This window comes from Ahaetulla prasina, chromosome 16 (genome assembly GCF_028640845.1).
Source record: "Ahaetulla prasina isolate Xishuangbanna chromosome 16, ASM2864084v1, whole genome shotgun sequence".
NCBI classification, from domain to species: Eukaryota; Metazoa; Chordata; class Lepidosauria; order Squamata; family Colubridae; genus Ahaetulla; species Ahaetulla prasina.
The window spans coordinates 11,693,145-11,717,956 of record NC_080554.1 but is presented as its reverse complement, the minus strand read 5'-3'; the positions used below and the strand labels follow the sequence as shown (position 1 = coordinate 11,717,956).

Below are 24,812 nucleotides of genomic sequence, written 5' to 3'. Positions count from 1 at the left end.
AAAATGAGATATATAAAAATTATCACCATAGAAAAAACGAGATATGCAAAAAATGATCCCCATGTCAGTGAATACTTAGCTGGGTAACCTTTAGCATGAATGACGGCCTTACAATGTCTCCCCATGGAGTGAACCAAGTCTTTGAGTTCTGCAGCTGTTCTAAATGAAACCAAGATTGAATGATGGCTTCTATTAACTGGGTTTTATTGCTGGGTCGTTTCTGACTAACAAGTTTCTTTAATTGGAAAATCCATAGATTTTCAATTGGGTGAAGGTCTGGGCTATTCCCAGGCCATTCCAGCAGTGGAATAGGATTATCTTGAAACTCCCCCCCCCCAAAAGTGGTGTCATTAGCCATCAAATCTCAAAAATACACTTTTCCCAAAAGGTTTCCACAATTTTGGCCACTACTGTATTGAGTGCTTCCTAAGGTCCTGATAGACAGATGTTGCTGGACTCCAGTGCTTGAGTGAGTCAACGACGTTCCCCAATCTGCACCATCCCATAATATTAGATCTGTAAAGGCTGGGGTGATAAGAGAGAGTCTTCTGCCTTGTGGCTCTCCGATACATCTCCCCTCTTGCAGGGGGCCCTAACCTTATTTACTTTTAACGTTTGATTACAACGCGTGGAACTTTGCATTTAGCTGGGTCCTGTTGTCCCATATAAAAACCTCTTGCTTTTCTATTGTAATGTTGGAAGAAATGTCCACCTGGGTTCAGTTCCAAGTGGGGAGAAAGACACTGGGAAAGATGGTTTAATGGTGGACAGGGCCACATGGTTTTAAGATCCTGGGCAAAAAAGCACATGTGTGAGATAGATAGATGGATTTATACCCTCTGTTGGGCTTTGAATTTGAGCTTCTATTCTGATTGGTTGTCAGACTCCCATGGGGTCGTGCAGGGGTAACTCTGTAGATTGTCTTTTGAGTCCCAGGCTTGGTTGAGCCTTGCTGGGTGATGCAATCTCCCCAGGTGCCATGTGGTGAGTTCTCTTGCTAGATGGGTAGAGGGCTAATCCTACCCTTGTTGGAACTTGGGTGAGGGCATTTTGCTCCAAAATTGTGGAAACCTTTTGGGGAAAGTATAATTTCTAAAACTAGCTAATAACACCACTGTTTTATGGAAGTAGTACCATCAAATTATATATCAATGGAAAAATAATTGAATCAAGAATGTAATGCAATCACTTTTAGGAAGGATTTGCTATTAGCAATAGCAGTTACAGTATAAAGAAAAATGAAACATTGGAAAAAAATGAGGTATATAAAAATTATCATCATAGAAAAAACGAGATATGCAAAAAATGATCCCCATGTCAGTGAATACTTAGCTGGGTAACCTTTAGCATGAATTATGGCCTTACAATGTCTTCGCATGGAGTGAACCAAGTCTTTGAGTTCTGCAGCTGTTCTAAGTGAAACCAAGATTGAATGATTGCTTCTATTAACTGGGTTTTATTGCTGGGTCGTTTCTGACTAACAAGTTTCTTTAATTGGAAAATCCATAGATTTTCAATTGGGTGAAAGTCTGGGCTATTCCCAGGCCATTCCAGCAGTGAAACTCCCCCCCCCCAAAAAGTGGTGTCATTAGCCATCAAACCTCAAAAATACACTTTTCCCAAAAGGTTTCCACAATTTTGGCCACTACTGTATTGAGTGCTTCCTAAGGTCCTGATAGACAGATGTTGCTGGACTCCAGTGCTTGAGTGAGTCAACGGCGTTCCCCAATCTGCACCATCCCATAATATTAGATCTGTAAAGGCTGGGGTGATAAGAGAGAGTCTTCTGCCTTGTGGCTCCCCGATACATCTCCCCTCTTGCAGGGGGCCCTAACCTTATTTACTTTTAACGTTTGATTACAACGCGTGGAACTTTGCATTTAGCTGGGTCCTGTTGTCCCATATAAAAACCTCTTGCTTTTCTATTGTAATGTTGGAAGAAATGTCCACCTGGGTTCAGTTCCAAGTGGGGAGAAAGACACTGGGAAAGATGGTTTAATGGTGGACGGGGCCACATGGTTTTAAGATCCTGGGCAAAAAAAGCACATGGGTGAGATAGATAGATGGATTTATACCCTCTGTTGGGCTTTGAATTTGAGCTTCTATTCTGATTGGTTGTCAGACTCCCATGGGGTCGTGCAGGGGTAACTCTGTAGATTGTCTTTTGAGTCCCAGGCTTGGTTGAGCCTTGCTGGGTGATGCAATCTCCCCAGGTGCCATGTGGTGAGTTCTCTTGCTAGATGAGTAGAGAGGGCTAATCCTACCCTTGTTGGAACTTGGGTGAGGGCATTTGCTTATGAATAGTCCTAGCTATCTCTTTTATCTCTTAAGTGCTGTCATCGCTGTGGGCTATTGAGGAGGGTGGGGGCTCTTAAGAGTGAGTCAGCTTCCTGCCTTTAAAAAAAACCCACATTTCTCCATTTCTCATCCAGGGAAATGTAATATTCTGCCTTTTAAATATTTCCTAGAATATTTCATTCTTCTAGGAGAGAAGAATGGGTGCTAACTTCCTCTGGTAGTGATTGCTGTATAAGACAATAGAGACAATTGTCTATTGCTCGAAGACAATTGAACATTATTCCAGTCTTTTAAAGAAGAGTCTATTTTTATTTCCAAAAACTGGCGTTTTATCCTATGTCTCCGATGGATTGTAACCAGGGGTGGGCTTCAAAACTTTTAGCAAGGGGGTCTCTGCCCGGTTGCTGGGTGGGTGTGGCTATAGTGGGCGTGGCCTGCACCATGGCGGGGGGGACGGACTTTTTGCCTTCCTGGGCTCCTTGAGCCTCCGGGAGGGTAAAAATGGCCTCCCCAGGCTCCGGAGGGCCTCTGGAGGCCTTCCTGAACTTCCGATAGGCCCATTTTTCACCCTCCCTGAGCCTGGCACACACCTGCATCCAGAACAGGCTGTGTGGGGACTCCTGGGAGGGGAGGGGCAGGCAGGGCCAGCCAGGAATGGGATTTGGGGGTTTTCCGAACTGCACAGAATCTTAGCTAGAGGTTCTCCCGAACCCCCAGCAGCCCACCCCTATTTTAACCCCTTATTAGATTTTCAGGGCAATCAATGAGTGGGACCAGGGGTCTCCAACCCTTGGTAATTTGAAGACTTGTGGACTTTTAACTCCCAGAATTCCTCAGCCAGCTTTGCTGGCTGAGGAACTCTGGGAGTTGAAGTCCACAAGTCTTCAAATTGCCAAGGTTGGAGACCCCTGAGTGAGACTACACAGCAAGCTTTAGTTTATTCTGATAATTTGCCGGCCATTAATGGTGATCAAATTGTTTTCAAGATGGGGAAATTAACAAGCAATCCATATGAATTAAGGAGGGGACATTTTTTTTCTCCCCCTGCAAGTTTTGGGAATTTCTACTTGAAACTCATCACCCAGCTAGTCGTTCAAGGTGTTGCTGCCTTATTTTCCTTTCCTGCTGTCAGGCTGCCTGTAACGCAAATATACACGTTTCTCCGGAATCTGATGCGAATCGGTTGCTTAGCAATTTTAAAAGTTGGTAGCAAGTTCCCAAAATATCTCAAAGGTGGGGAAGAGGGGAGATGGATTGGCTTGAGGGATCTCCTGCCTTTCGTTCTCCAGAAAGCATCAACCGAGCCTACATCTGAGAAAAGAACCCGTAGCCTTAGTTTTTAATTTATTTCGTTTATCCAATTCCAATTCCGCTTGGAGGGCTGCTAAGCGAGGGCCAGTTTTTGGGTTCCTGGGAAAGATGAGTTTAGTTTCAAGATCCTGTTTTTCATCGCTTGGTGCTGCTGAATCACAGAACGGGAAGGATGTGAGCTGGAGACTTTTTTTGGGGGGGGGCAACACTGCGTTGTCCTCGTTGACATGAGCTACGACTTTAGGGCTTTCTGGGGAAGAGTTTCGCAGGGAGAGAGATGTGTGAAACTTTCAAGATGTCAGCTGTTTAAAAAATCTTTTTGTCAGCTTAAATCTGATTTCTGATTCGACTGATGTGACTTTGCCCCTCCGTGACCTGCTGTGTTCCTTTGGTCTCAGATTTCCTGTGTTGCAGAATTTGCACCCAGGACTTTATCTTTGGGCTTCTCAACTTTGACACAGAGCTGCTGCCTCCTCCTCCTTCTCCTCCTCCTCCCCCTCCTCCCCTTCCTTCTTCTTCCTCCTCCTCCTCCTCCTCCCCATCTCCTCTTCCTTCTACTTCTCCTCCTTCTTCTTCCACCCCCTCCTTCTCCTCCCCCTCCTCCCCTTCTCCTCCTCCCCCTCTCCTCTTCCTTCTCCTTCTTCCACCCCTCCTTTCCTCCTCTTCCTCCTCCTCCTCCTCTTTTCTCTTCCTCTTCCTCCTCCTTCTTCCTCCTCCTCCTCCTCCTCCTCCTCCTTCCTCCTCCTCCTCCTCCTTCCTTCCCTCCTCCTCCTCCTCCTCCTCCCTCTCCTCTTCCTTCTTCCCCTCCCTCCTCTTCCTTCTCCTTCCTTCTTCCACCCCCTCTCCTCCTCCTCCTCCTCTTTTCTCTTCCTCTTCCTCCTCCTTCCCTCCTCCTTCTTCCTCCTCCTCCTCCTCCTCCCTCTCCTCCTCCTTCTTCCCCTCCTCCCCTTTCCTCTTCCTTCTCCTTCTCCTTCTTCCACCCCCTCCTCTCCTCCTCTTCCTCCTCCCTCCCTTCCTCCTTCTTCTTCCTCCCCTCCTCCTCCTCCTCCTCCTCCTCCTCCTCCTCCTTTATCTCCTTTTCCTTCCCCATAGCTGTCTTCATCTCTTCCTCTTCCCTCCTCCTACAGGTATGATATTACAGAATAGAAGCTTTGCTAAATTGGGGGATGGGAACCGGTAAAGCGAAGATTTTGCAGATTTGGGGGAAATGCTTTGAATCTGCCAGTTTAAAAAAAATAATAAACCAGTCAAAAGTAAGCCATTTGCAGGCGAGGGAAGTCATGGAAGCTCAAAATATTATTTGGGAAATAAACAGGGGTAGGTAATCCTTTTCTCATTATCCATACCTGCCAGGACCCTTCCAACTCTATTATTCTGTTAAATTCCTTGCCTTGAGAAGTTAAATTCCCTCTCTCCCTCCCTGCCCTGCTCTTTCTTTGCTCCTTCCTTCCTTCCTGCCTTTCTTCCTATTATTACTCTCCGGGTAATGAAGAGGTTCCTTTTTGACAAAGTTTTAAAGGATCTTTACTCTTTAATTTATTCTCTGCTTATTATTTTCTCCCCCCTCTTCCACTGGGGGTTGTTGCATTTCAGTGAACAAAGCACAACGGCGAGTCCAAGGTGATAATGTCAAATATTGCCTGGGTGATATAATCAAGCCAGAAGGTTGTTTAGCAACACAGCCAGTGTGAATTCTTCCCTGGTGGAGACCAGGAGAGTAGCTTGGAAACCTGACGGCCGGAGACGATGCTTTTTTTGTGATACCTTTTAAGATGTGTAATTGCTAGGAGATGGGGGCCAAAATGTGGCTGATCCTGGAAATAAACTCCAGTTGGAAATTCCACATCGAAAGCTGTTTTTTTTTTTTTGGCGGTCAGTGGCATTGATTTTCAGCATGGAGAAATGGAGGGAAGAATGAAGGTGGTTGCTTGAACCCGTCAGGGCTGGATGGAAGGGAAAAGAGATCTATCTCTGTTTCTTGAGGATCATAAAATCCCCTGGATTCTAGGTCAAGAACGCTGCCATTTAAGCCAGAAGGGGAGTGTTGTGGCCTGCCAGCTGCCAACAGACTCTGTTGTGACCGAGGCCCAAGTAGTTATTACCAAATGCGATCAGTCCTAAAGAAACATATTTTATTAGAACAGCTGAGAATTTACTTCATTCTCAGCTTAATCCAAATTAAGTCCAAAACAAAGTCTTTCAGAAAAAGTCCTTTGGCTTTATCACAAACCTTTATCTTCTTTGGCACCCTGCCAAAGGCTTTTCTTGGCAAAGCGCCAGGAAGTTCAGAAACAAGAAACACTGACAAGAAACCATTGTAGCAACGTTGCTTTCCTACAAAGAGCCCAAGAGCCTTTGTTGCTCTTTTAAGCCTTATGGGAGTGGCCTTACTCTCGAGTCATCCTTTTTGCTTCAGCTGCTCTTGCATTCTGGCAGCTCTTCACATGCGTACACTAGGAACAGGCTCCTCCTGTTCCTCTGCCTCTCTGACATCCGACTCTGGAGGCTCTGGAGTCTGTGCATCACTCCCAGATGGCCCTGGCCCCATCTCTGCCTCCGACGCAGAGCCCTCGTCTAGGCCTTCCCCTGACTCCAGAACTGACCCATTGTCCTCCCCAGCCTCCTCAGTCTCTGACTCCACTGCCAGCTCTGCAGGTTGCTGGCGGACCACAACAGATTCGGATGACGATGAGGAGGTTGGGGAAAGACTTGGGCCAGTTCTGGAGTCGGGGGAAGGCTCAGCATCGGATGCAGAGATAAGAGCCAGGGCCGTCCGGCGTTTCCCAGCCACTGGAGAGGCAGCTGCCTTTGGAGGCTGAGATGAGTGAGGAGGAAGAACAGCTGGGGCCTGTTCCAGATGCAAGTATGCGCAGAGCAGATAAGAGAGGTGAACAACGGAGGACAATCACCTGGCTCGGGAAGCAAAACAAATGTGGACGTTGACTGGCCCCTCCCTGGTAGGGGAATAAATAGGAGGAAAGGGGAGGGGTTAGGGTTATATATTTATTTGAACTGCCTGGGTTTCCTGATTCCCCGGCGCTTGACACATTGAGGGCTACTTGACATTTCAAAGCCGAAGGAGAAGGGGACTCGAGAATTCCTGCAAAGGCCCGAGAAAGCTTTGAGCTGCAAAGCCCAAAAGAGCCATCTGGAATTAGCTTGTCGGGTTTTTGGCCCCCAAAGCAACAAGCTTAGTAATGCGTTATGCATTCGCAATACGTCAGAAGCCCCTTCCTCCCTCCCTCCCTCCCCACCACCCTCAATATTATGAGACGCTTCTGAAGAGCTTAACAAATTCTCCGCTGAAGTGTTAGCTTTCTCGAAAGATGAGAATATGGTTTTTGTGTCTCGGAGTCTAGGTTTTGAAAAGCTAGCTTCCCCCCCCCCCAATTCAAGCACTTATGAAAACAAACAGGTTTGCAGGAGAATGAATAGTAGCATCAGATGGCTTTGAATATAGTGAGATGAGGTTGGAGACGGATTTAAATCCGGTGTGCCACCATGCAGCTCAGCCTTAAGCGACTTATCTTGGTGTGTTAGGGCTCCCTGTCGTGTCCCACTCCCACTCCGACGACTGGGTCTAGGAAGTCCGTATCAAGCATGGCCACGAAGCCTCTGCAGTTTTGCCAAATTTCTTTCAGGTTTCTCAGGACAGGCAGGAGTCCAAGTTGTGACTTCAACAAACTAGATGAGACTTTGCTTGACTCAAGGTTGGAATGCCACAAGCAGGTCCTTTATATAGGCTGTGGGGTGTGGCTCCATGACTCAGCATTTATCCAGGCCTGCCACTCCCTTCCTTCTGCTGGCATCGCCTCTCATATCTCCGGAAGCGAGGATCCTCCCACTGTGAATTCTCTTCAGCTGGATCTGCTGTCGGTAATTCCAGCACGTGGCTGGCTCCCTGGAGTGAGGTTTGTTTGTTCATTCCTGACATCCTGTCTGGGCATGGGGCCAGGGCCGGGGGCTGGAGGCATGACAGGCTGTTCATCTTCATTATCAGACTCCGAGTCTGTTAACAGGCCCGGGTGTAGACGGGAGGGGCCCGGCTGAGGAGAGGAGGGAGGACGAGGCACAACACTCCCTTTAGGCATATACCTAAACCAAGAATTTTGGAAATGTTGCGTGAAATGGACCAGGTGGGAGTTTTTGTACGAACGTTCACCCTAAGCGGGATGTGTTATGTCCCCCTCCCCACTTCACAGAGCAAACGCAAAGATGCGCGTCTCCCAGTCTTTTTATTTGCTACAGACCTGATTTTCTTCAGTTGAGGAAATACTTGGCAGTGACGGTGCAAAGGCCTGCCAAGTTCTGAGTCCGTTATCTCATGTCCAAGATCTGTTGCCAAAACTCACTGACAATGTCCTTTTACCCTCCAACAACCGAGCTGCAGTGCATCCTTGGTACCATTTTTTGTCTGTCACAAGGGCCACATGGCAGCTCCACCCACTTTTATACCCTGTGGGGTGTGGCTCAGTGACTCAGCAATCTCTGAGCCTGCCACACCTTTTCCGCTGCTGTGCACGCTTTTCGTCGCTGCCTCGGATCAATCCAGGATTGATTGTCAGCAGCTGGGACTTGAGGCGTTGCCAGGGAGGAGGAGGGTGCGGGAGAGGGAGGCCTTGTCAGCTCCTCCTCCTGGCCTGCAGCTGGAACTTGGGGTGTTGCCAGCGAGGAGGGTCCTGGCGAGGGAGACCTTGCTGGCTCGTCTCCCTCACTCTCCTCCATGAGGACAGGCTCGGGGGGCGGAGTCACAACAGGATGGCTTAGGTCAGGAGTCTGCAACCTTAAACACTCAAAGAGTTATTTGGACCCGTTTCCCACAGAAAAGAAAACACCGGGAGCCACAAAACTCTTCCTGTGCTTGACTATTTCTTGAGCAGCCACAAAACTAGCATAAGTAGTTGAATTAAGTGTTCTGTTTTCTTCTGAAACTTTTCTTGGATTTATCCATGGTTGGTTGAAAAGCTCAATAAATCGTGTGCCAGTAGGTGTCGCACATTGGTAGTTGTGACACATATTTTGAGTGACGGGGAGCCACAGAAGAAGGGTGAAAGAGCCACATGTGGCTCCAGAGCCACATGCGGCTCCAGAGCCGCAGGTTGCTGATCCCTGGCTTAGATCAGTGATGGTTAATCTTTTCAGCACCAACTGGAGCATGTGCACGCCAAAGCACCAAAACCTGGAATAAAGCAGCTGGCCAGTGTGCATGTGTGTCAGACCAGGTGTGCATGTGTGCAACGGAACCCGGAAGAGCAGATGGTGACAGCGCGTGTGCCCACAGAGAGGGCTCTGGCACACGTGAAATAGGTTCACCATCACGGGCTTAGGTCTAAATTCAAAACAAAACCAAACGAGATTTGCTCATGGAAAAACGCAGGCAGTCCTTGTTAAGTGTTAACACGGCTGTAAATTGAAGCTGGCTTCCCCATTTGACTTCGCTGGTCAGGAAGTCACAAAAGGGGATCGCGCGACCCCAGGACACTGCGACCGTCATAAATGTGAGTCAGCTATCACGCCTCCGAATTTGGATCACTTGATCATGGGGTCTGTAAAAGCGAAAAGCGGTCGTAAATCACTCCTTTCAGCGCTGCTGTGATTTTGAACTCACTAAGCAAAAGATTTGCAAGATGAGGATCACCTTTAAGTAAATTGAGGATTGTATGTTCGTTTTGTGGGGGGTTTGAATTGGCTTATATTTGCTCCTGTCTTGCAAATCCACATTTCTCCTCCCCCCCCCAGCCTTCGGACTCTCTCAGGGCGTAGCCACATTTGGAATTAAGGAAGTCGTGGGTATTGGGGGACCAAAAATGGAGGGAACATAGCTTCAGCATCTGGGCAAGTGTTTTTTTTATATATATATATAATTTGCATTTATATCCCACCCTTCTCTGAAGACTCAGGGCGGCTTACACTGTGTCAAGCAATAGTCTTCATCCATTTGTATATTATATACAAAGTCAGCTTTTATTGCCCCCAACAATCAGGGTCCTCATTTTACCTACCTTATAAAGGATGGAAGGCTGAGTCAACCTTGGGCCTGGTGGGACTAGAACCTGCAGTAATTGCAGGCAGCTGTGTTAATAACAGACTGTCTTACCAGTCTGAGCCACAGAGGCCCCTTATTTGCCCCTTATTAAGTATTAGTAAAGGTAAAGGTTCCCCTTGCACATATGTGCTAGTCGTTCCTGACTCTAGGGGGCTAGGGGGCAGTGCTCATTTCCGTTTCAAAGCCAAAGAGCCAGCACTGTCCGAAGATGTCTCTGTGGTCATGTGGCCGGCATGACTCAATGCTAAAGGTGTACGGAACGCTGTTCCCTTCCCACCAAAGGTGGTCCCTATTTTTCTACTTGCATTTTTTTAAGTGCTTTCGAACTGCTAGGTTGGCAGAAGCTGGGACAAGTCACGGGAGCTCACCCCGTTACGTGGCGCTAGGGATTCGAACCGCTGAACTGCCGACCTTTCGATCGACAAGCTCAGTGTCTTAGCCGCTGAGCCACCACATCCCACTTAAGTATTAGTACCACTTTATAAATCTTTAGTAAGGCCACACCTGGAATGCTGCGTCCAGTTTTGGTCACCGCATTACAAAAAAAAGATGTTGAGACATTGGAAAAAGTGCAGAGAAGAGCAACTAAGATGATTAAAGGCCTGGAGATTAAAAGATAGGAAGAATGGTTGCAGGATTTGGGTTTGGCTAGTCAAGAGAAGAGAAGGACCAGGGGGGACAGGATAGCAGTCTTCCAGTATTTGAGGGGCTGCCACAAAGAAGAGGGGGGTCAACTTATTTTCCGAAGCACCCAAAGGCAGGACAAGAAACAACGGCTGGAAACTGATCAAGGAGAAAAGCAACCTGGAATTAAGGAGAAACTTTCTAACAGTGAAGACAATTAACCAGCGGAACAGCTTGCCACCAGAAGTTGTGGGTGCTTCATCACTGCAGGTTTTTAAGAAGAGACTGAAACAGCTATTTGTCCTAAATGGTCTAGCATCTCCAGCTTGAGCAGGGGGCTGGACTAGAAGACCTCCAAGGTCCCTTCCAGCTCTATTCTGATTCCAGTGCCCCACTTGTGAAAGTTGAGAGTGGCTGCAATCCTGAACAGGCAACCCGGTTTCGTGCGACTTCTCGGCAGCAGGCTGGGAAAATACTATTAAAGCGCCTGCATTTAGCTCAAATGAAAACAGGACACGAGCGTTGTGGGCCCATTTTTAAAACTACTCCAGCAGGTGTTGAAAAGCTGCCTGGGTTTAATTATAGCTACTGTTAAATAATGTGTTGCAATAATTAATCGTCAACTCTTGGGCTTAGAAGGGAAAAGTGGGGGGGTTTGGAACAGGCGAACGTGCCTGCAAACACCAGGAGTCTCGTTTTGCTTGTGTCGGTTCCCTTCCTTCAAGACCGCCATCGTTTGCAAAGGTTTTTTTTAATTTTGTTTTTCTCTCCAGTTGGACTCGGGATTTCCAGAAAAAAATTGCCCTCTCTAAAGTAGGGGTCACCAACTTTTTGGACCTCAGGGACCACTAAATTCGTAATGTTAAATCCCGCGGACAACTAATATGATCTTGCCTAATGACCGGCTGTGTGGGCGTGGCAAGGTGGTCATGTGACTGGGTGGGTGTGGCCAACTTGATGTCACTCATTTTGAGGGGCGCCTTGCCAGCCTCTACTCGCTACTCCTCGCCTGCCCGCCCGGGCTCCTTAGGACCCCAACGGGAAGCAGTTGTTGGAGCTAAGCAACCACCAGGAGAAAGAGTTGGCTCAGTTCAAATTGGATCTGACTGAGAAGGAGGCTCAGGAGAAGCACCTCACCGAGGACTAGGAGCATAGGCTTTCTAAGCAGAGGGAAGACCTTGAGGAGTGCAAGGCCAGGTACCAGCACCTGGAGGCTCAATGGACTGAGATGGTCAGCCAGTTCCAGGCCATGAGGCGGTCCCACTGGAATGAGGCCCTCCGGCTCTTTGCCATCAGCGGTGCTTCCCTCCAGCCTTTGCCCAAAGCCCCACACCAGGAGGCTGAAGCAGACCCCAAGTCGGAATTTCTGCCCTCCTCTGACCCACACAAAAAGACCCCAAAGGGGGAGACTCTCTGCAGCAACAGAAACGTTCATTGCACGTATCCGTCCCAGGTTCCGTAGTTTGAGTACCACTGATTTCGTGCAATATAAAAAATGCAAATCATTTTTCTGGGGACCACCCAAATTTTCTCGTGGACCACCAGTTGGTGACCGCTGCCCTAAAGGATAAATCTTCCAACAGCTGGTGTCATATTTTTGACTTCCTGGGCCGCCATTCTCTGCTCAGAATTGCACGAACTAATTCAGCATTTTTGAGGGCTCTTTCTGTCTTTGATTCAATGCCTCCTGCAGGTTAACTGAGTTTCTGGGGGCTGCGCTCGAGGCTTGGAAACCATTGTTTTAAGTTTACTGCTGCTCTTGTTTGGAACAATCTGTCCCCTCCCAAGCAGGCAGGTTTGACCCCCATTTACAGATTCCTGGCAATTTTTAGAATTGGCTGTCCTGAGGCAGGGCCCGGATGCGGGCATTTCTCTGTTTCTTCCTTAGATTTCAAAGTGCTTTATCAATTTTTTTTTTTTTTGCTTATTGAATGAGTGATAAGAACCTAATGTTCTCCATCAATGATTTGGACGAGGGGATAGATGGGGAACTCATCAAATTTGCAGATGACACCAAGCTGGCAGGAATAACCAACACTCTGGAAGATAGGCTCAAGATACAGAAGGATCTTGATAGACTTGAACATTGGGCGCTATCTAAGAAAATGAAATTCAAGGGTGAATAAAAGGAAGGTTCTGCATTTAGGCGAGGAAAACCAAATGCACAGGTACAGCATAGGTGGTATCTCACTCAATAGTAGTAACTCTGAGAGGGATCTTGGAGTCCTAGCGGACAACCATTTAGATATGAGCCAGCCGTGTGCAGCAGCTGCCAAAAAAGCCAACACAGTTCTAGGCTGCATTAATAGAGGGATAGAATCAAGATCATGTGAAGTGTTAATACCATTTTATAAGGCCACACTTGGAATCCTGCATCCAGTTTTGGTCACCACGATGTAAAAAAAGATGTGGAGACTCTCGAAAGAGTGCAGAGAAGAGCAACCAAGAGGATTAGGGGACTGGAGGCTAAAACATATGAAGAATGGTTGCAGGAACTGGGCATGTCTAGTTTAATGAAAAGAAGGACTAGGGGAGACATGATAGCAGTCTTCCAGTATCTCAGGGGCTGCCCCAAAGAAGAGGGAGTCAAGCTATTCTCCAAAGCCCCTGAAGGCAGGACAAGAAGCAATGGGTGGAAACTAATCAAGGAGAGAAGCAACTTAGAACTAAGGAGAAATTTCCTGACAGTGAGAACAATTCATCAGTGGAACAACTTGCCTGCAGAAGTTGTGAATGCTCCAACACTGGAAGTTGTTAAGAAGAGATTGGACAACCATTGGTCTGAAGTGGTGTAGGGTTTCCTGCCTAAGCAGGGGGTTAGACTAGAAGACCTCCAAGGTCCCTTCCAACTCTGTTATTCTACTGTACTGTATTGTACTGTACTCTCCTCTCCTCTCCTCTCCTCTACTCCTATTCTATTCTATTCTATTCTATTCTATTCTATTCTATTCTATTCTATTCTATTCTATTCTATTCTATTCTATTCTATTCTATTCTATTCTATTCTATTCTAATGCATTGCAAAATCCAAACGTATTTACTGCATTAAAAAGGGCGCTTCTTTTTGGCCGTCTATCAATCTGCGTCCAATCGAGGTTTGGCTCTAGAGGACCAGAACAAATTCATGAAACTTCCGTTGTTCAACCTTGGTGACTTTTAAGTGGTCAGGACTTCAATTCCCAGAATCCTGGCGGGCTGCAGAATTCTGGGAGTTGAAGTCCACACGCCTTAAGAGTTGCTGAAATTGAGAAAACATTGATCTTGCTGGGCTGAGCTGGGGGTTGACTCTTCCCTGGTCAAAGAGTGGACTGATTGGACAGTCGTTGCGGGGGGTTGGTCAGGGAACTTTTAGAAAGCAGTCCTTTGGAAGGATGACCCACATTTTTTTGGAAAAAGGGAGGGAAGGAGGAGGGGAGGGAGGGAAGAAAGAAGGAAGGAAGAAAAGGAAGGAAGGAATGAAGGGAGGGAGGGAGAAAAGGGAGGGAGGGAAGAAGGAAGGGAAGGAAAAGAGGGAGGAAAGGAGGAGGAAAGGGAGGGAGGGAGGGAAGACAGAAGGAAGGAAGGGAAGGGAGGAAAGGAGGAAGGAATGAAGAAAGGGAGGGAGGAAAGGAAGAGAGGCAGGGAAGAAGGAAGGAAGGAAAGTAAAGGAGGGAGGGATGGAAGAAAGGAATTAAGGGAAGGGAGGAAAGGAAGGGAGGGAGGAAAGAAGGAAGGGAGGAAAGGACGGAAAGGAGGAAGGGAAGGAAGGAAGATGGTTGGTTGGTTGGTTGATTGAAACTCAGAGACCTGGTGCTGGGGTTGAGCTTATGAGTTTGGAGAGACAAACACTGGAATCTTAAAGATCACCCAGGATCCCCCTGTCCACCCCCCTACCCAAAAACAAAAAGGCAAAACTCTCACCAGCTTTCGCTGCAATGCTCAGCCATGTTGGACAGCTCCCGTTTGGAGAAGGCAGGAGTTAGTCCCTTGTCGCCTAATTTAAAACTCTTTCGGTTTGCAGGATTTTACCAGAACCCATAGCGGATGAATCCTTCTGAAAAAGCCCTCTTTTGTTCTCTTTCAGGCAAAACCCGGAGACCACCTTTGAAGTCTACGTGGAGGCCACCTGCCCTTTGGCGGCAGGCACAGGTAACGTCCCTTGGCTGAATTATTTCTAAAGGGGTTTTGTTCAGAGCAAAGGAGGGTAACAAGGTCTCCAGAAGGGCCCTTTGAGCCCAACGATGCCTACTTATACTCACCTGGTACTTCTGGTACCTAGCATGGGTTTTTTTAACAGTAACAGAGTTGGAAGGGACCTTGGAGGTCATCTAGTCCAACCCCCTGCTCACGCAGGAGTCCTGTACTAGGGATTCGAACCGCTGAACTGCCGACCTTTCTGATCGACAAGCTCAGCGTCTTAGCCGCTGAGCCACCTTGTTGTAGTCCCACATGTCTAGACGGCCCAGCTGACGTTGTGGAACGAGGTTCGCTTAGCCACGGTGAGGGAGACAGGTAATTTTTGAGTTGAGAACCGAATTGAGTACCGCCGGATTTTTACAACCTTCCTTTGCCACGGCCGTTAAGCGAATCACGGCAGTTGTTAACGTGAACTCGGTGCTTATTAAGCGAATTCCTGCTGACTTTGTCAAAAAGATTGCAAATGGTGAACAAGCAACATTGCATCTGTCATAAATACGTGCCAATTGCCAAGCCCCTCAATTTTGATTCTCTGGCTTGAGGGACCCGGTTGTGGTCCCTGATCCGCGGTGAGGATCAGTCCTGTTTCCAGCCCCGTCGTAACTTTGAACGGTCGTAGGTCAGGGACTGCGCCTCCCCAAATAAAAATCAGGTGGCTATCTAGGCGCTGCAACGGAGCTGCCTCTAGAAACAGGCTGCCTTTAGAAAATAAGCTCTTACATGATTACGAAATGATAGGAAATAGTAACCCATTCAGGCCCGCCGTTTCTTCCCCCCCCGTACTTTATTAATTTTAAAACAATTTTATATAACAACAGAGTTGGAAGGGACCTTGGAGGCCTTCTAGTCCAACCCCCTGCCCAGGCAGGAAACCCTACACCATCTCAGTCAGATGGTTATCCAACATTTTCTTAAAAATTTCCAGTGTTGGAGCATTCACAACTTCTGAAGGCAAGTTGTTTTAAAGCAAACCAAAAGACCAAAACAAAAATACAACAATACAAAATTACAAAAAGACCAAAAAGAAAATTTTTGTGCAGAACTGTGACCGATTCCACTAGATATCACTACCAAGTTTTTAATATTCTATTCATCAAATTTTAACTATGTCTGAGTCTGTTTTATTCTTCCGTTTTCGATCCATTTGTACCCTTTCTCCCACGATACATAATACTCCGTCTGTCATTCTTTTCAATTCCAATGATGGTTTATCCATTTCAGCACAGTCAATTATTATTTTTTAATTATTAAGTCCTCGGCCCGCTGTTTCTAAGACCCCCCCAAGGACAAAATTGTGTGTGTCTGTGTGTCTAAAACTTTGTGCATGCTCCGTTTCTCTCTCTCTCTCTGTGTGTGTCTCTCTCTTTTTCACCACCACCCCAAAAAAACCTCGGCCTTGTTAGCTTTGATATTTTGCAGCCTGGAATAAAATCTTTTCTCCTCAGAAAGAGATCCATCGTTATAGATAAAGGGTGGAGATAACCTCGCAGAAAAAACAGCAGTGGGAACAACAGGCCCTCCTGGCCTGGTCCTCCTTCAGCTGCCCTTCTCTTTCTAATGGCTTGTTCTGTTTTGTAAAAGAAATTTCCCACATGTCATGGGCCAGAAATGAGCCTTGTCTGAATCCACCGATCTTGGAGCCTCTTGCCAAAAGGTCTCCCTTGTTAAGGGGGGACGTCGGTGCCTAATTTGAAGGGGAAAAAAAAGTCCATTTGTTAGTCTAAAGCGACTGATCAAAACAAGTCACCAAAGCCGGGAACTTTTGAAAGAAGAAGAAGAAGAAGAAAAAACTATCAAAAAAATGGCTGGGTTTTTTTCTCTCTTGTGTGAGAAAAATGTGTGTGTGTGTGTGTGTGTGTGTGATTCTCCTGCATAAGGGGAGCTTTTGTATGAGGGTGATGTGTTAGGGTGTGTGCACCCATGTGCAAAAAAGACACATCAGAAAGCGGGATGGGATCTTTGGTGTCGCCAGGCAAGGACCTATCGTTTTATCTCTTTTTTTTGTGTGTGTTTGTGTGAGATGCTGAACAGAACTCTCTCTCGGCACGGGTAGCTTCAAGGAATAGCGCTAAAAAAAACGGTTTAGTGTAGGTAAAACCTTCCTTTCTTTTCTCCCCCCCTCCCCTCTTTAAAATGATGAGACAAAAATCTGCACACAAACGCCAGCTCGAGTTAGAAAGTATTTCTAAAGCGGGCGGAATAAAGCTGTTATAAGCTCTCTTTTTTCCCCCCCCCTCTCCCTTGACAAATGTTCCCCGGGATTAATAAAAGAAATGGCATACAGCCGCAGCCCCGGTGTGCAACAAAGGCATTTAAAAGAGGAGCTGGCAGCCTGGAGTCTCTTCTAAACATAACGCTGGGTTGAATGAGGAGACGAATTCTCCCCCAGGAAATTGATTAACTCCGAGGGAGTTGATCCTTGTTTGAGAGAATGGGCCCATTTGCATTTGAACTGGCCCTTAGTCTAACTCTCTAAGCCATAATCTGGGCTCCTGCTAGAATAATGGGGATAGACTTGGTTTAACTAAGAACTCCCTACTCCAGTTTCTGACCTCTCTCTAATAGCATCTTCCTTGCCTTGGTAGATCGCAAGAGTTCTGCCTTAAAAAAACTAACCCAGCCGAGAAATAAAGCGAAGGTAGGGCTTTAACGCAAGGGAGGAAGGATGGATGGGAGCGGACAGATTTTGGTGTGGGGAAAAATGGAAGAAACTTTCCGTACTTTTCGGAGTATAAGATGCACTCCTCCCCCCACCTAAAAGAGGGCGGAAATGTTGGCGCGTCTTATACACTGAACTCAGCCATTTTTGGCCTCTCGAAACCCCGCCTCACGCGACCCATTTTCACCAAAAACAGGGCTTGTTTTTTTTACCAAAAATGGGATGCTCAGCGGCTTTGGGAGGCCTGCAGAGTGCTCCTGGGGGCCTGGGGAGGGCAAAAATGCGACACATGAGGGGTTTGGGAGGCTAAAAATGGGTCCGTTTTTTTTTTGCAAAAACAGGGCATGGAGTGGGTTTGGTAGGCCAGCGGAGTGCTTCTGGGGGCCAGGGAGGGCAAAAAGTTTTTTTTTTTCTTGTTTACCTCTTCAAAATCTTGGTGCATCTTATACTCCGGTGCATCTTATAGTCCGAAAAATACAGTAGTTCTTAGCTCTGGCCCTGCTGCAGATAACGAACAATTTGACTTGGTCTCTTCACATGTCATCCATTGTGAAGTGTGCCAACCTGCATTTCCTGTGTCGGATGAGGAGAGCACATCGTTCTCCTTCTATCCTGACCACTTTTTTTTTTTTTACAGAGGCACGATGGACAGTGTTTTAACAAGCTGCATCCCTGGTCTGGTTCGGTGGCAGCACTGCCTCAGATAGAAAGTCCCTACAGAAAGTAGTGAGGACAGTGGAGAAGATTATAGGAAGCTCGCTTCCCGTTATTCAGGATACTGTTTATAAGCTTTACGTGTTTGGACCTCAAAGCATTGTTAGAGACCCTGCGCACCCACTTTATGGACTGTTTCTCTAGCTCCCTCCCTCTAGGAGGTTTCGAAGTAGGACTACTAGATTCTGTACAGCTTTGTTCCCTATGGCATCCATCTGGTAATCTCGCGAAATTTGTTTTTCTCACCATCATAAGGTACAACACTTAGTGATAGGCATAGGGTACAAATAAGCAATCGAATCATAGAATAGAATAGAATAGAATAGAATAGAATAGAATAGAATAGAACAGAACAGAACAGAACAGAACAGAACAGAACAGAATAGAATAGAATAGAATAGAATAGAATAGAATAGAATTCTTTTTTGGCCAAGTGTGATTGGACACACAAAGAATTTGTCTTTGGTGCATATGCTCTCAGTGTACATAAAAAGACAAGATACATTCATCAAGAATCATAAGGTACAACACTTAATGATAGTCATAGGGTACAAATAAGCAATTGAATCATCATAGGAAACAATATAAACCGTAAGGATACAAGCAACAAGGTTACAGTCATACAGACATAAGTGGAAAGAGATGGATGATGGGAACGATGAGAAGATTGATAGTAGTGCAGACTTAGTAAATAGTTTGACAATGTTGAAGGAATTATTTGTTTAGCAGAGTGATGGTGTTTGGGGAAAAACTGTTCTTGTGTCTAGTTGTTCTGGTGTGCAGTGCTCTATAGCATCGTTTTGAGGGTAGGAGTTGAAACAGTTTATGTCCAGGATGTGAGGGGTCTGTAAATATTTTCCCAGCCCTCTTTTTGACCTGTGCAGTATACAGGTCCTCAATGGAAGGCAGGTTGGTAGCCATGGTTTTTTCTGCAGTTCTAATGATCCTCTGAAGTCTGTGTCTGTCTTGTTGGGTTGCAGAGCCAAAACCAGTCAGGATTTGAATAAATATCTTGCTGGACGCCACTTAATTTTTCTTTTCACGCCCATTCACCATCCCTCTTGAAAAGTCCTTCAGGTCTGGCCATAAAGCAAGGAGAGCTTTCTTCTGACTTGGAAACCAGATGACTTGGAAGCCAGATGAAGAAATTCTAGGGGGCAAAGGGTGTGTGTGTGTGTGTGTTTGAAATACTGATGGAAACAGTTTACGTGCTGTTTCTAAAATCCACAATGGCAAGTTCTCTTGGTGTCATTTGGCATCGTAACTGGGTTCTTTTTTAAAAAAAATTCCCAGGCATGTTTAATCCCAAACAGGAAATCTCTCTGTAGAAGTGGTCTTGGTCACAAGACATTGCAAAAGGAGGGAGGTGGGAGGGAAGAAATCCCTTTTGTTGGTTTTTATATTTTTAACAGAGTTTGACATCTTCATCAAGTTCACAGCAGGCCACCTTTGTTTGCTAAATGTTGTACAAGACACCCCCTCTTCCATTGTTTCAACAAAGCAGTAACCCGGTTTCTTTCTTTCTCTCCCTTCCTTCCTTCCTTCCTTCCTTCCTTCCTTCCTTCCTTCCTTCCTTCCTTCCTCTTCCTTTTTCTTTCTTTCTCTTTCCCTCTCTCTTCTCTTTCTCTCTCTCTCTTTCTTCCTTTCTCTTTCTCGCTTTCTTTCTCTCTCCCATTTTCTTTCTTTCTCTTTCTTTCTTCTCTTCCTTCCTTCTTTTCTTTCTTTTTCTTTCTCCCATTCTCTCTTTCTTTCTCTTTCTCTTTCTCCTTTTCTTTCTCCTTTTCTTTCTCTTTTTCTTCCTTTTTCTTTCTGTCTCGCTTTCTCTTTTTCTCTTTCTTTCTCTCCCATTTTCTTCCTTTCTTTCTCTCCCATTTTCTCTTTCTTTCTTTCCTCCTCCCTCCTTCTTCTTTTCACCTCCAGATCTTCCTTCCTTCCTTCCTCTCATTCCCATCTCTTCCTCTCTTTCTTTCTTTCTTTCTTTCTCCCATTTTCTTTCTTTCTTTCTTTCTTTCTTTCTTTCTTTCTTTCTCCCCTCCCTCCCTCCCTCCCTCTTCTTTTCCCCTCCAAATCTTCCTTCCTTCCTTTCTCTCATTCCCCTTCCTTCCTTCCTTCCTTCCTTCCTTCCTTCCTTCCTTCCTTCCTTCCTTTCTTTCTTTCTTTCTTTCTTTCTTTCTTTCTTTCTTTCTTTCTTTCTTTCTTTCCCACCCACAATATGGCCATTGTCCAGGGTCGACTCATTGTGGCTGCTTTTAGCCCAAGGAGACCGGGAGTCTTTAGTCCTCAACAGATTTCTTCTTAGCGTGAAAAGAGACTAATCCATGTAAATACAGAGTTGAAATAAATCTTTACAAGGAAAAGGGGAGAGGCCACTAAGCAGGAGGCTACAGGTCAGCAATTTAACCTTTGACCTAACAAATAAAACGCATAAAAAGTTCCCGAATTGGTTGACAAAGGCTGCGGATTTGTCAGTTTTTCTTTTCAGGATAAGAGACCAGGGGTAGAAATCGGCACAGACAATGCCACCACCTTCGCTGAAATTTCTCCCCTAAGCTGGAAACTCCTTTTTAGTCGGGGAAGAAATATTTCTTTTAATGATGTTTTTTTTTTAAAAAAGTTCTCCCACCCCCAAAATCCTCCCTCTGCCCTGTTTCATGGTCTTTAAAAGCACTTCTTTCTCTCTCTCTCCCCCCCCCCAATACACAACTAAGCCAGGTTTGAATCTGTACACAAAACCACTCCAGATATTCCTGAGCAGTTGGAGCAGCTCACTTTCCAAAACTTTGGAAAGCTTTGGAGTGCAGTTTGTTAAGATTGGGGAGTTGCATTGAAATAACCAGCCTCCCCCCACATCCAGCCACCTGTCCCCTCTCTGCATTTTGAGCAGTTGGCGGATTGCGTGGTTTGTAGCAAAAACCCAAAAAAAAAAAGAACAAAAAAAAAGGTTTAATGTAAGAAGCACGGTTTTCAACTCTGATCTTTTCCTTCACAACATTTGCAAACAGTTTTTTTTTTTTTTTGCAGTTGGTGCCTTAGTTTGTTCAACAGGTAATCTTGTTAATGAGCCTTCCTTTTTAAAAAAATATTATTTTTGCTTTAAGCTTAATGCACAAGTGAGGTTGTAGCTGTTAACATATCGCGGCCCTCCTGAAATCTTGAGACTGGGGCAAGGACTTTAATTAAGGAGTCATTAAGATTAAAAAGGGAACAACTAATGACTTTAAAGGAGATTTCCCATAGAGTAATGACAACGATTAAGCTGTTTGTTCTGTGCGCAGCCACCAGCTTCTGCGGCTGGCAAGAGATGTCCACGGGTTGGGACTGGAGCTTCTCAGCCGCTACCGGGCAGACGATGGGTTTTGTTTTTTTTCCCTGGAGTTTTGCAAGCTCAGGTGGAGGCTGCAAAATGCTATGGACACAAGGGGCCTTTTTCTTTCTTTCTTCTGTTTTTTTTTTTGGGGTGGGGTGGGCGGGCGATGGGATGGTGAGGTCTGGAACTCATGCAGTGAATACAGTTTGAGCAAAATACACAGCTTACAGCTTTGGCTAATTGTGGAAAAGTTAACTGGAGCAGAATAGTAGGGATTATGTTTCCTTGTAATCCTGTAGTAATCTACTTCAGCCTTCTGTCTCTCTTTTCTTTCTTTCTTTCTTTCTTTCTTTCTTTCTTTCTTTCTTTCTTTCTTTCTTTCTTTCTTCTTTCTTTCTTTCTTTCTTTCTTCTCTACCTCCCTCCTTCTTCCTTCCTTCCTTTCTCTCCCTCTTTCTCTTTCTTCCTTTCTCTCTCTTTTTCTTTCTCTCTTTCTCTCCCTCCCTCTTTCTTTTTTCTTTTTCTTTCTCTCTTTCTTTCTACCTCTCTTTTCTTCCTTCCTTCCTTTCTCTCTTTCTCTTTCTTTCTTTCTACCTTCCTTTCTTCCTTTCTCTTTCACTCTCTCTTCCTCCCTCTTTCTTTTCTTTCTTTCTTTCTTTCTTTCTTTCTTTCTTTCTTTCTTTCTTTCTTTCTTTCTATACCTTTCTCTCTCTCTCTCTCTTTCTTTCTATTTCTCCTCCCTCTTCCTTCCTTCCTTCCTTTCTCTCTCTCTCTCTCTCCTCTTTCTCTTTCTTCCTTTCTCTTTTTCTTTCTCTCTTTCTCTCCCTCCCTCTTTCTTTTTTCTTTTTCTTTCTCTCTTTCTTTCTACCTCTCTTTTCTTCCTTCCTTCCTTTCTCTCTTTCTCTTTCTTTCTACCTTCCTTTCTTCCTTTCTCTTTCGCTCTCTCTTCCTCCCTCTTTTTCTTTTCTTTCTTTCTTTCTTTCTTTCTTTCTTTCTTTCTTTCTTTCTTTCTTTCTTTCTATACCTTTCTCTCTCTCTCTCTCTCTTTCTTTCTATTTCTCCCTCCCTCTTCCTTCCTTCCTTCCTTTCTCTCTCTCTCTCTCTCCCTCTTTCTTTCTCTCTTCCTTTCTCTCTCTCTCTCCCTCCCTCTCTCTTTCTCTCTCTGTGTTTGTAGAGTGAGAGAGAGAAAGGCTGTTTTAACTTGAAGGCCAAGAGAACCCTCTGTGGTTTGCAGCCAATTTTATCCAAACAGAAATCTCATTTTTTTAAAAAATTTGAATTTATATCCCACCCTTCTCCGAAGACTCAGGGCGGCTTACAATGTGTTAAGCAATAGTCTTCATCCATTTGTATATTATATACAAAGTCAACTTAATTCATGAAACATGTTCCAGGGGTTACATGTTTCCTTATAATCCTAATCTACTTCAGCCCCACCCTTTTTCTGTCTCTCTCTCTCTTTCTCTTTCTTCCTCTTTCTGTCTATTTCTCTTTCTCTCTGTGTGTGTGCATGTGTACTGTGTGTTGAAAGAGAGATGCTGTTTTAACTTGAAGTCCAAGAGGCTTTAACTTGAAGTCTATGGCTTGTAGACCATTTTAGCCAAACCGAAATCTCATATTAGTTGACTCTCGACTTAAATTTCGACCTTAAATTCCGGGTGATGGATGATTCAGGCTTGTTAAGGGCAGCAGATGACAATCTGGGTGTAGAGATATTTAACAAGCAAAGTACAATAGTATAAACCAAGGGTCTCCAACCTTGGCAACTTTAAGACTTGTGGACTTCAACACCCAGAATCCCTCAGCCAGGCTGGCTGAGGGATTCTGGGTGTTGAAGTCCACAAGTCTTAAAATTGCCAAGGTTGGAGACCCCTGGTATAAACGCAGATTCCTTACTGGCTGAGCTGATGTAGATCTTAGTAAAAGGATCCGGTAGACACCCCCCCCCCTTGACCAGCTCGTGAGTTGAGATGGTTGGTTTCACCTTACAAATAAAACCGCCAAAACGGCTCCAAGTTGACACCGGTTTCCGGCGAGTCCGAATTTGGCACCTCGCGTTAAGAGGGAAAACGGGGATCTCGCCGGTGCCCCGTGGACAAGTCAAACGGGGGAATTTGATATCTTTGAAGAGAAACGCATCTTGCTCTTGTTTATTCCAGCTTTTTAAAAAGCTAATGACCTCATTGCTGCTGCTCTGTAATTACCGTGCTTAAACTTCTGTGCATTTTTCCCTCCGTTTAAACAGCCTTTGTTTAAAAAAATAAAAAAACAGCACCACACCACCAAAAGAAAATTAATGAGTAGAGAAAAAAAAGACTTGAAAGGGACTTTCCTTCTGATTGCTGTGTTAGAACTCTTGCCTGAAAAATAGGTTATATTCCTTCTCTTTGCCGCGGAATCCTCATTAACTTTTACATTTTAATGATGTCCAGGGAAAAAAAAAATCTATTATATAGCTCATCGCTTAAAGGGAAGCTTAGAGGACACCTTTTAATTGAATTATAAATAATGGTAGGCTATAGTTTTTTTTTTAATTAAATGCCTAAATGCTACCCTCGAAGAAATTTTTTTCCCCCCCGTACTATTATTTTCTTTTACCTTTCATCCTAATTTTAGCATAATTATAATATCATGCATGTCCTTTTTTTTTTTTGTTCTGCCATGATATTCTCCAAAATGATGTCTCCATTTATCTTTTCTCCCTTGCTTGCCAAGTCAGGGTTTTAATTCGTGGCGACAGGGGCTAATCATAACACACACACACACACACACCCTGCCTAAATTTTGATTTCCATTCTCTTAATTGCACAAAAAATAAAGATTCTGCTACTGCTGACATAGAACAGGCTTGGTGGGATATGGAATTCCAAAAGTGGCATAGCCAGCAACTGACTTATCGCATTTGGAGGGTAAAAGGTTGCAGAAAGCTGGTTTATGAGATTGTCCCCTGGCTAAAATGTTAGCGGAGATTTTATTGCAACCGAGGTCCAGTAGCTATTTCCCAGCTAGAAGGGCTGCAGATAAAGCTGCTGGGAGAGGCATGGCTGTTTTAACAGAATAAAAAAAATACCGGAGTTGGAAGGGACCTTGGAGGTCTTCTAGTCCAACCTCATGCCTCCAGCAGGAGGCTCGGTACCATTCCAGACAAGTCCAGTCTCTTCTTGAAAACCTCTGGCGATGGAGCGCCCACAACTTCTGGAGGCAACTTCCATTGATTAATTGATCTGGGATTAAAGAATAACACAGTTGGAAGGGACCTTGGAGGTCTTCTAGTCCATCCTCATTCTCAGGCAGAAGACTCTATGCCAGGGGTGTCAAACTCGATTTCATTGAGGGCTGCATCAGGGTTGTGTTTGACCTTGGGGGGGGGGCGTGGGGGCGTGGCCAGATCAATGTCACTCATGTTGGGGGCGCCTATAGCAGCCTGAGAGTTCTGCCAGCGAAAACAGGCGCTCGAGCTCCGTTTTCAGCTGCGATGGCCTCCTGCAACTCTTTGCCAGCGAAAAAGGAGCTAGGGAGCGCTGCCCGCTGCCCTCTCGAACTCAGTTTTCGCTGGCAGAGGCACTGTGGGCCAGTCCTTCGCTGTTTCCAGGGCAGCCCCCAGGGGCCAGATCTAAGCATCCTGTGGGCCGGAACTGACCCCCGGGCCTTGAGTTTGACACCCCTGCTCTATGCCAT

The 24,812-nt window shown here is 45.5% G+C and overlaps 1 protein-coding gene across 6 annotated transcripts in view; it reads left to right on the top strand.

Annotated features, from left to right (window-relative positions):
• The window catches only part of DENND1A (DENN domain containing 1A), a 290,292-nt gene that overhangs the window by 5,344 nt on the left and 260,136 nt on the right, over positions 1-24,812 (top strand). For all 6 annotated transcript variants that reach the window (XM_058159046.1, XM_058159045.1, XM_058159047.1 and 3 more), the window contains exon 2: positions 14,343-14,407. In XM_058159046.1, coding sequence (XP_058015029.1) covers positions 14,343-14,407 — 65 coding nt within the window. The remainder of the gene's footprint in view (positions 1-14,342; positions 14,408-24,812) is intronic.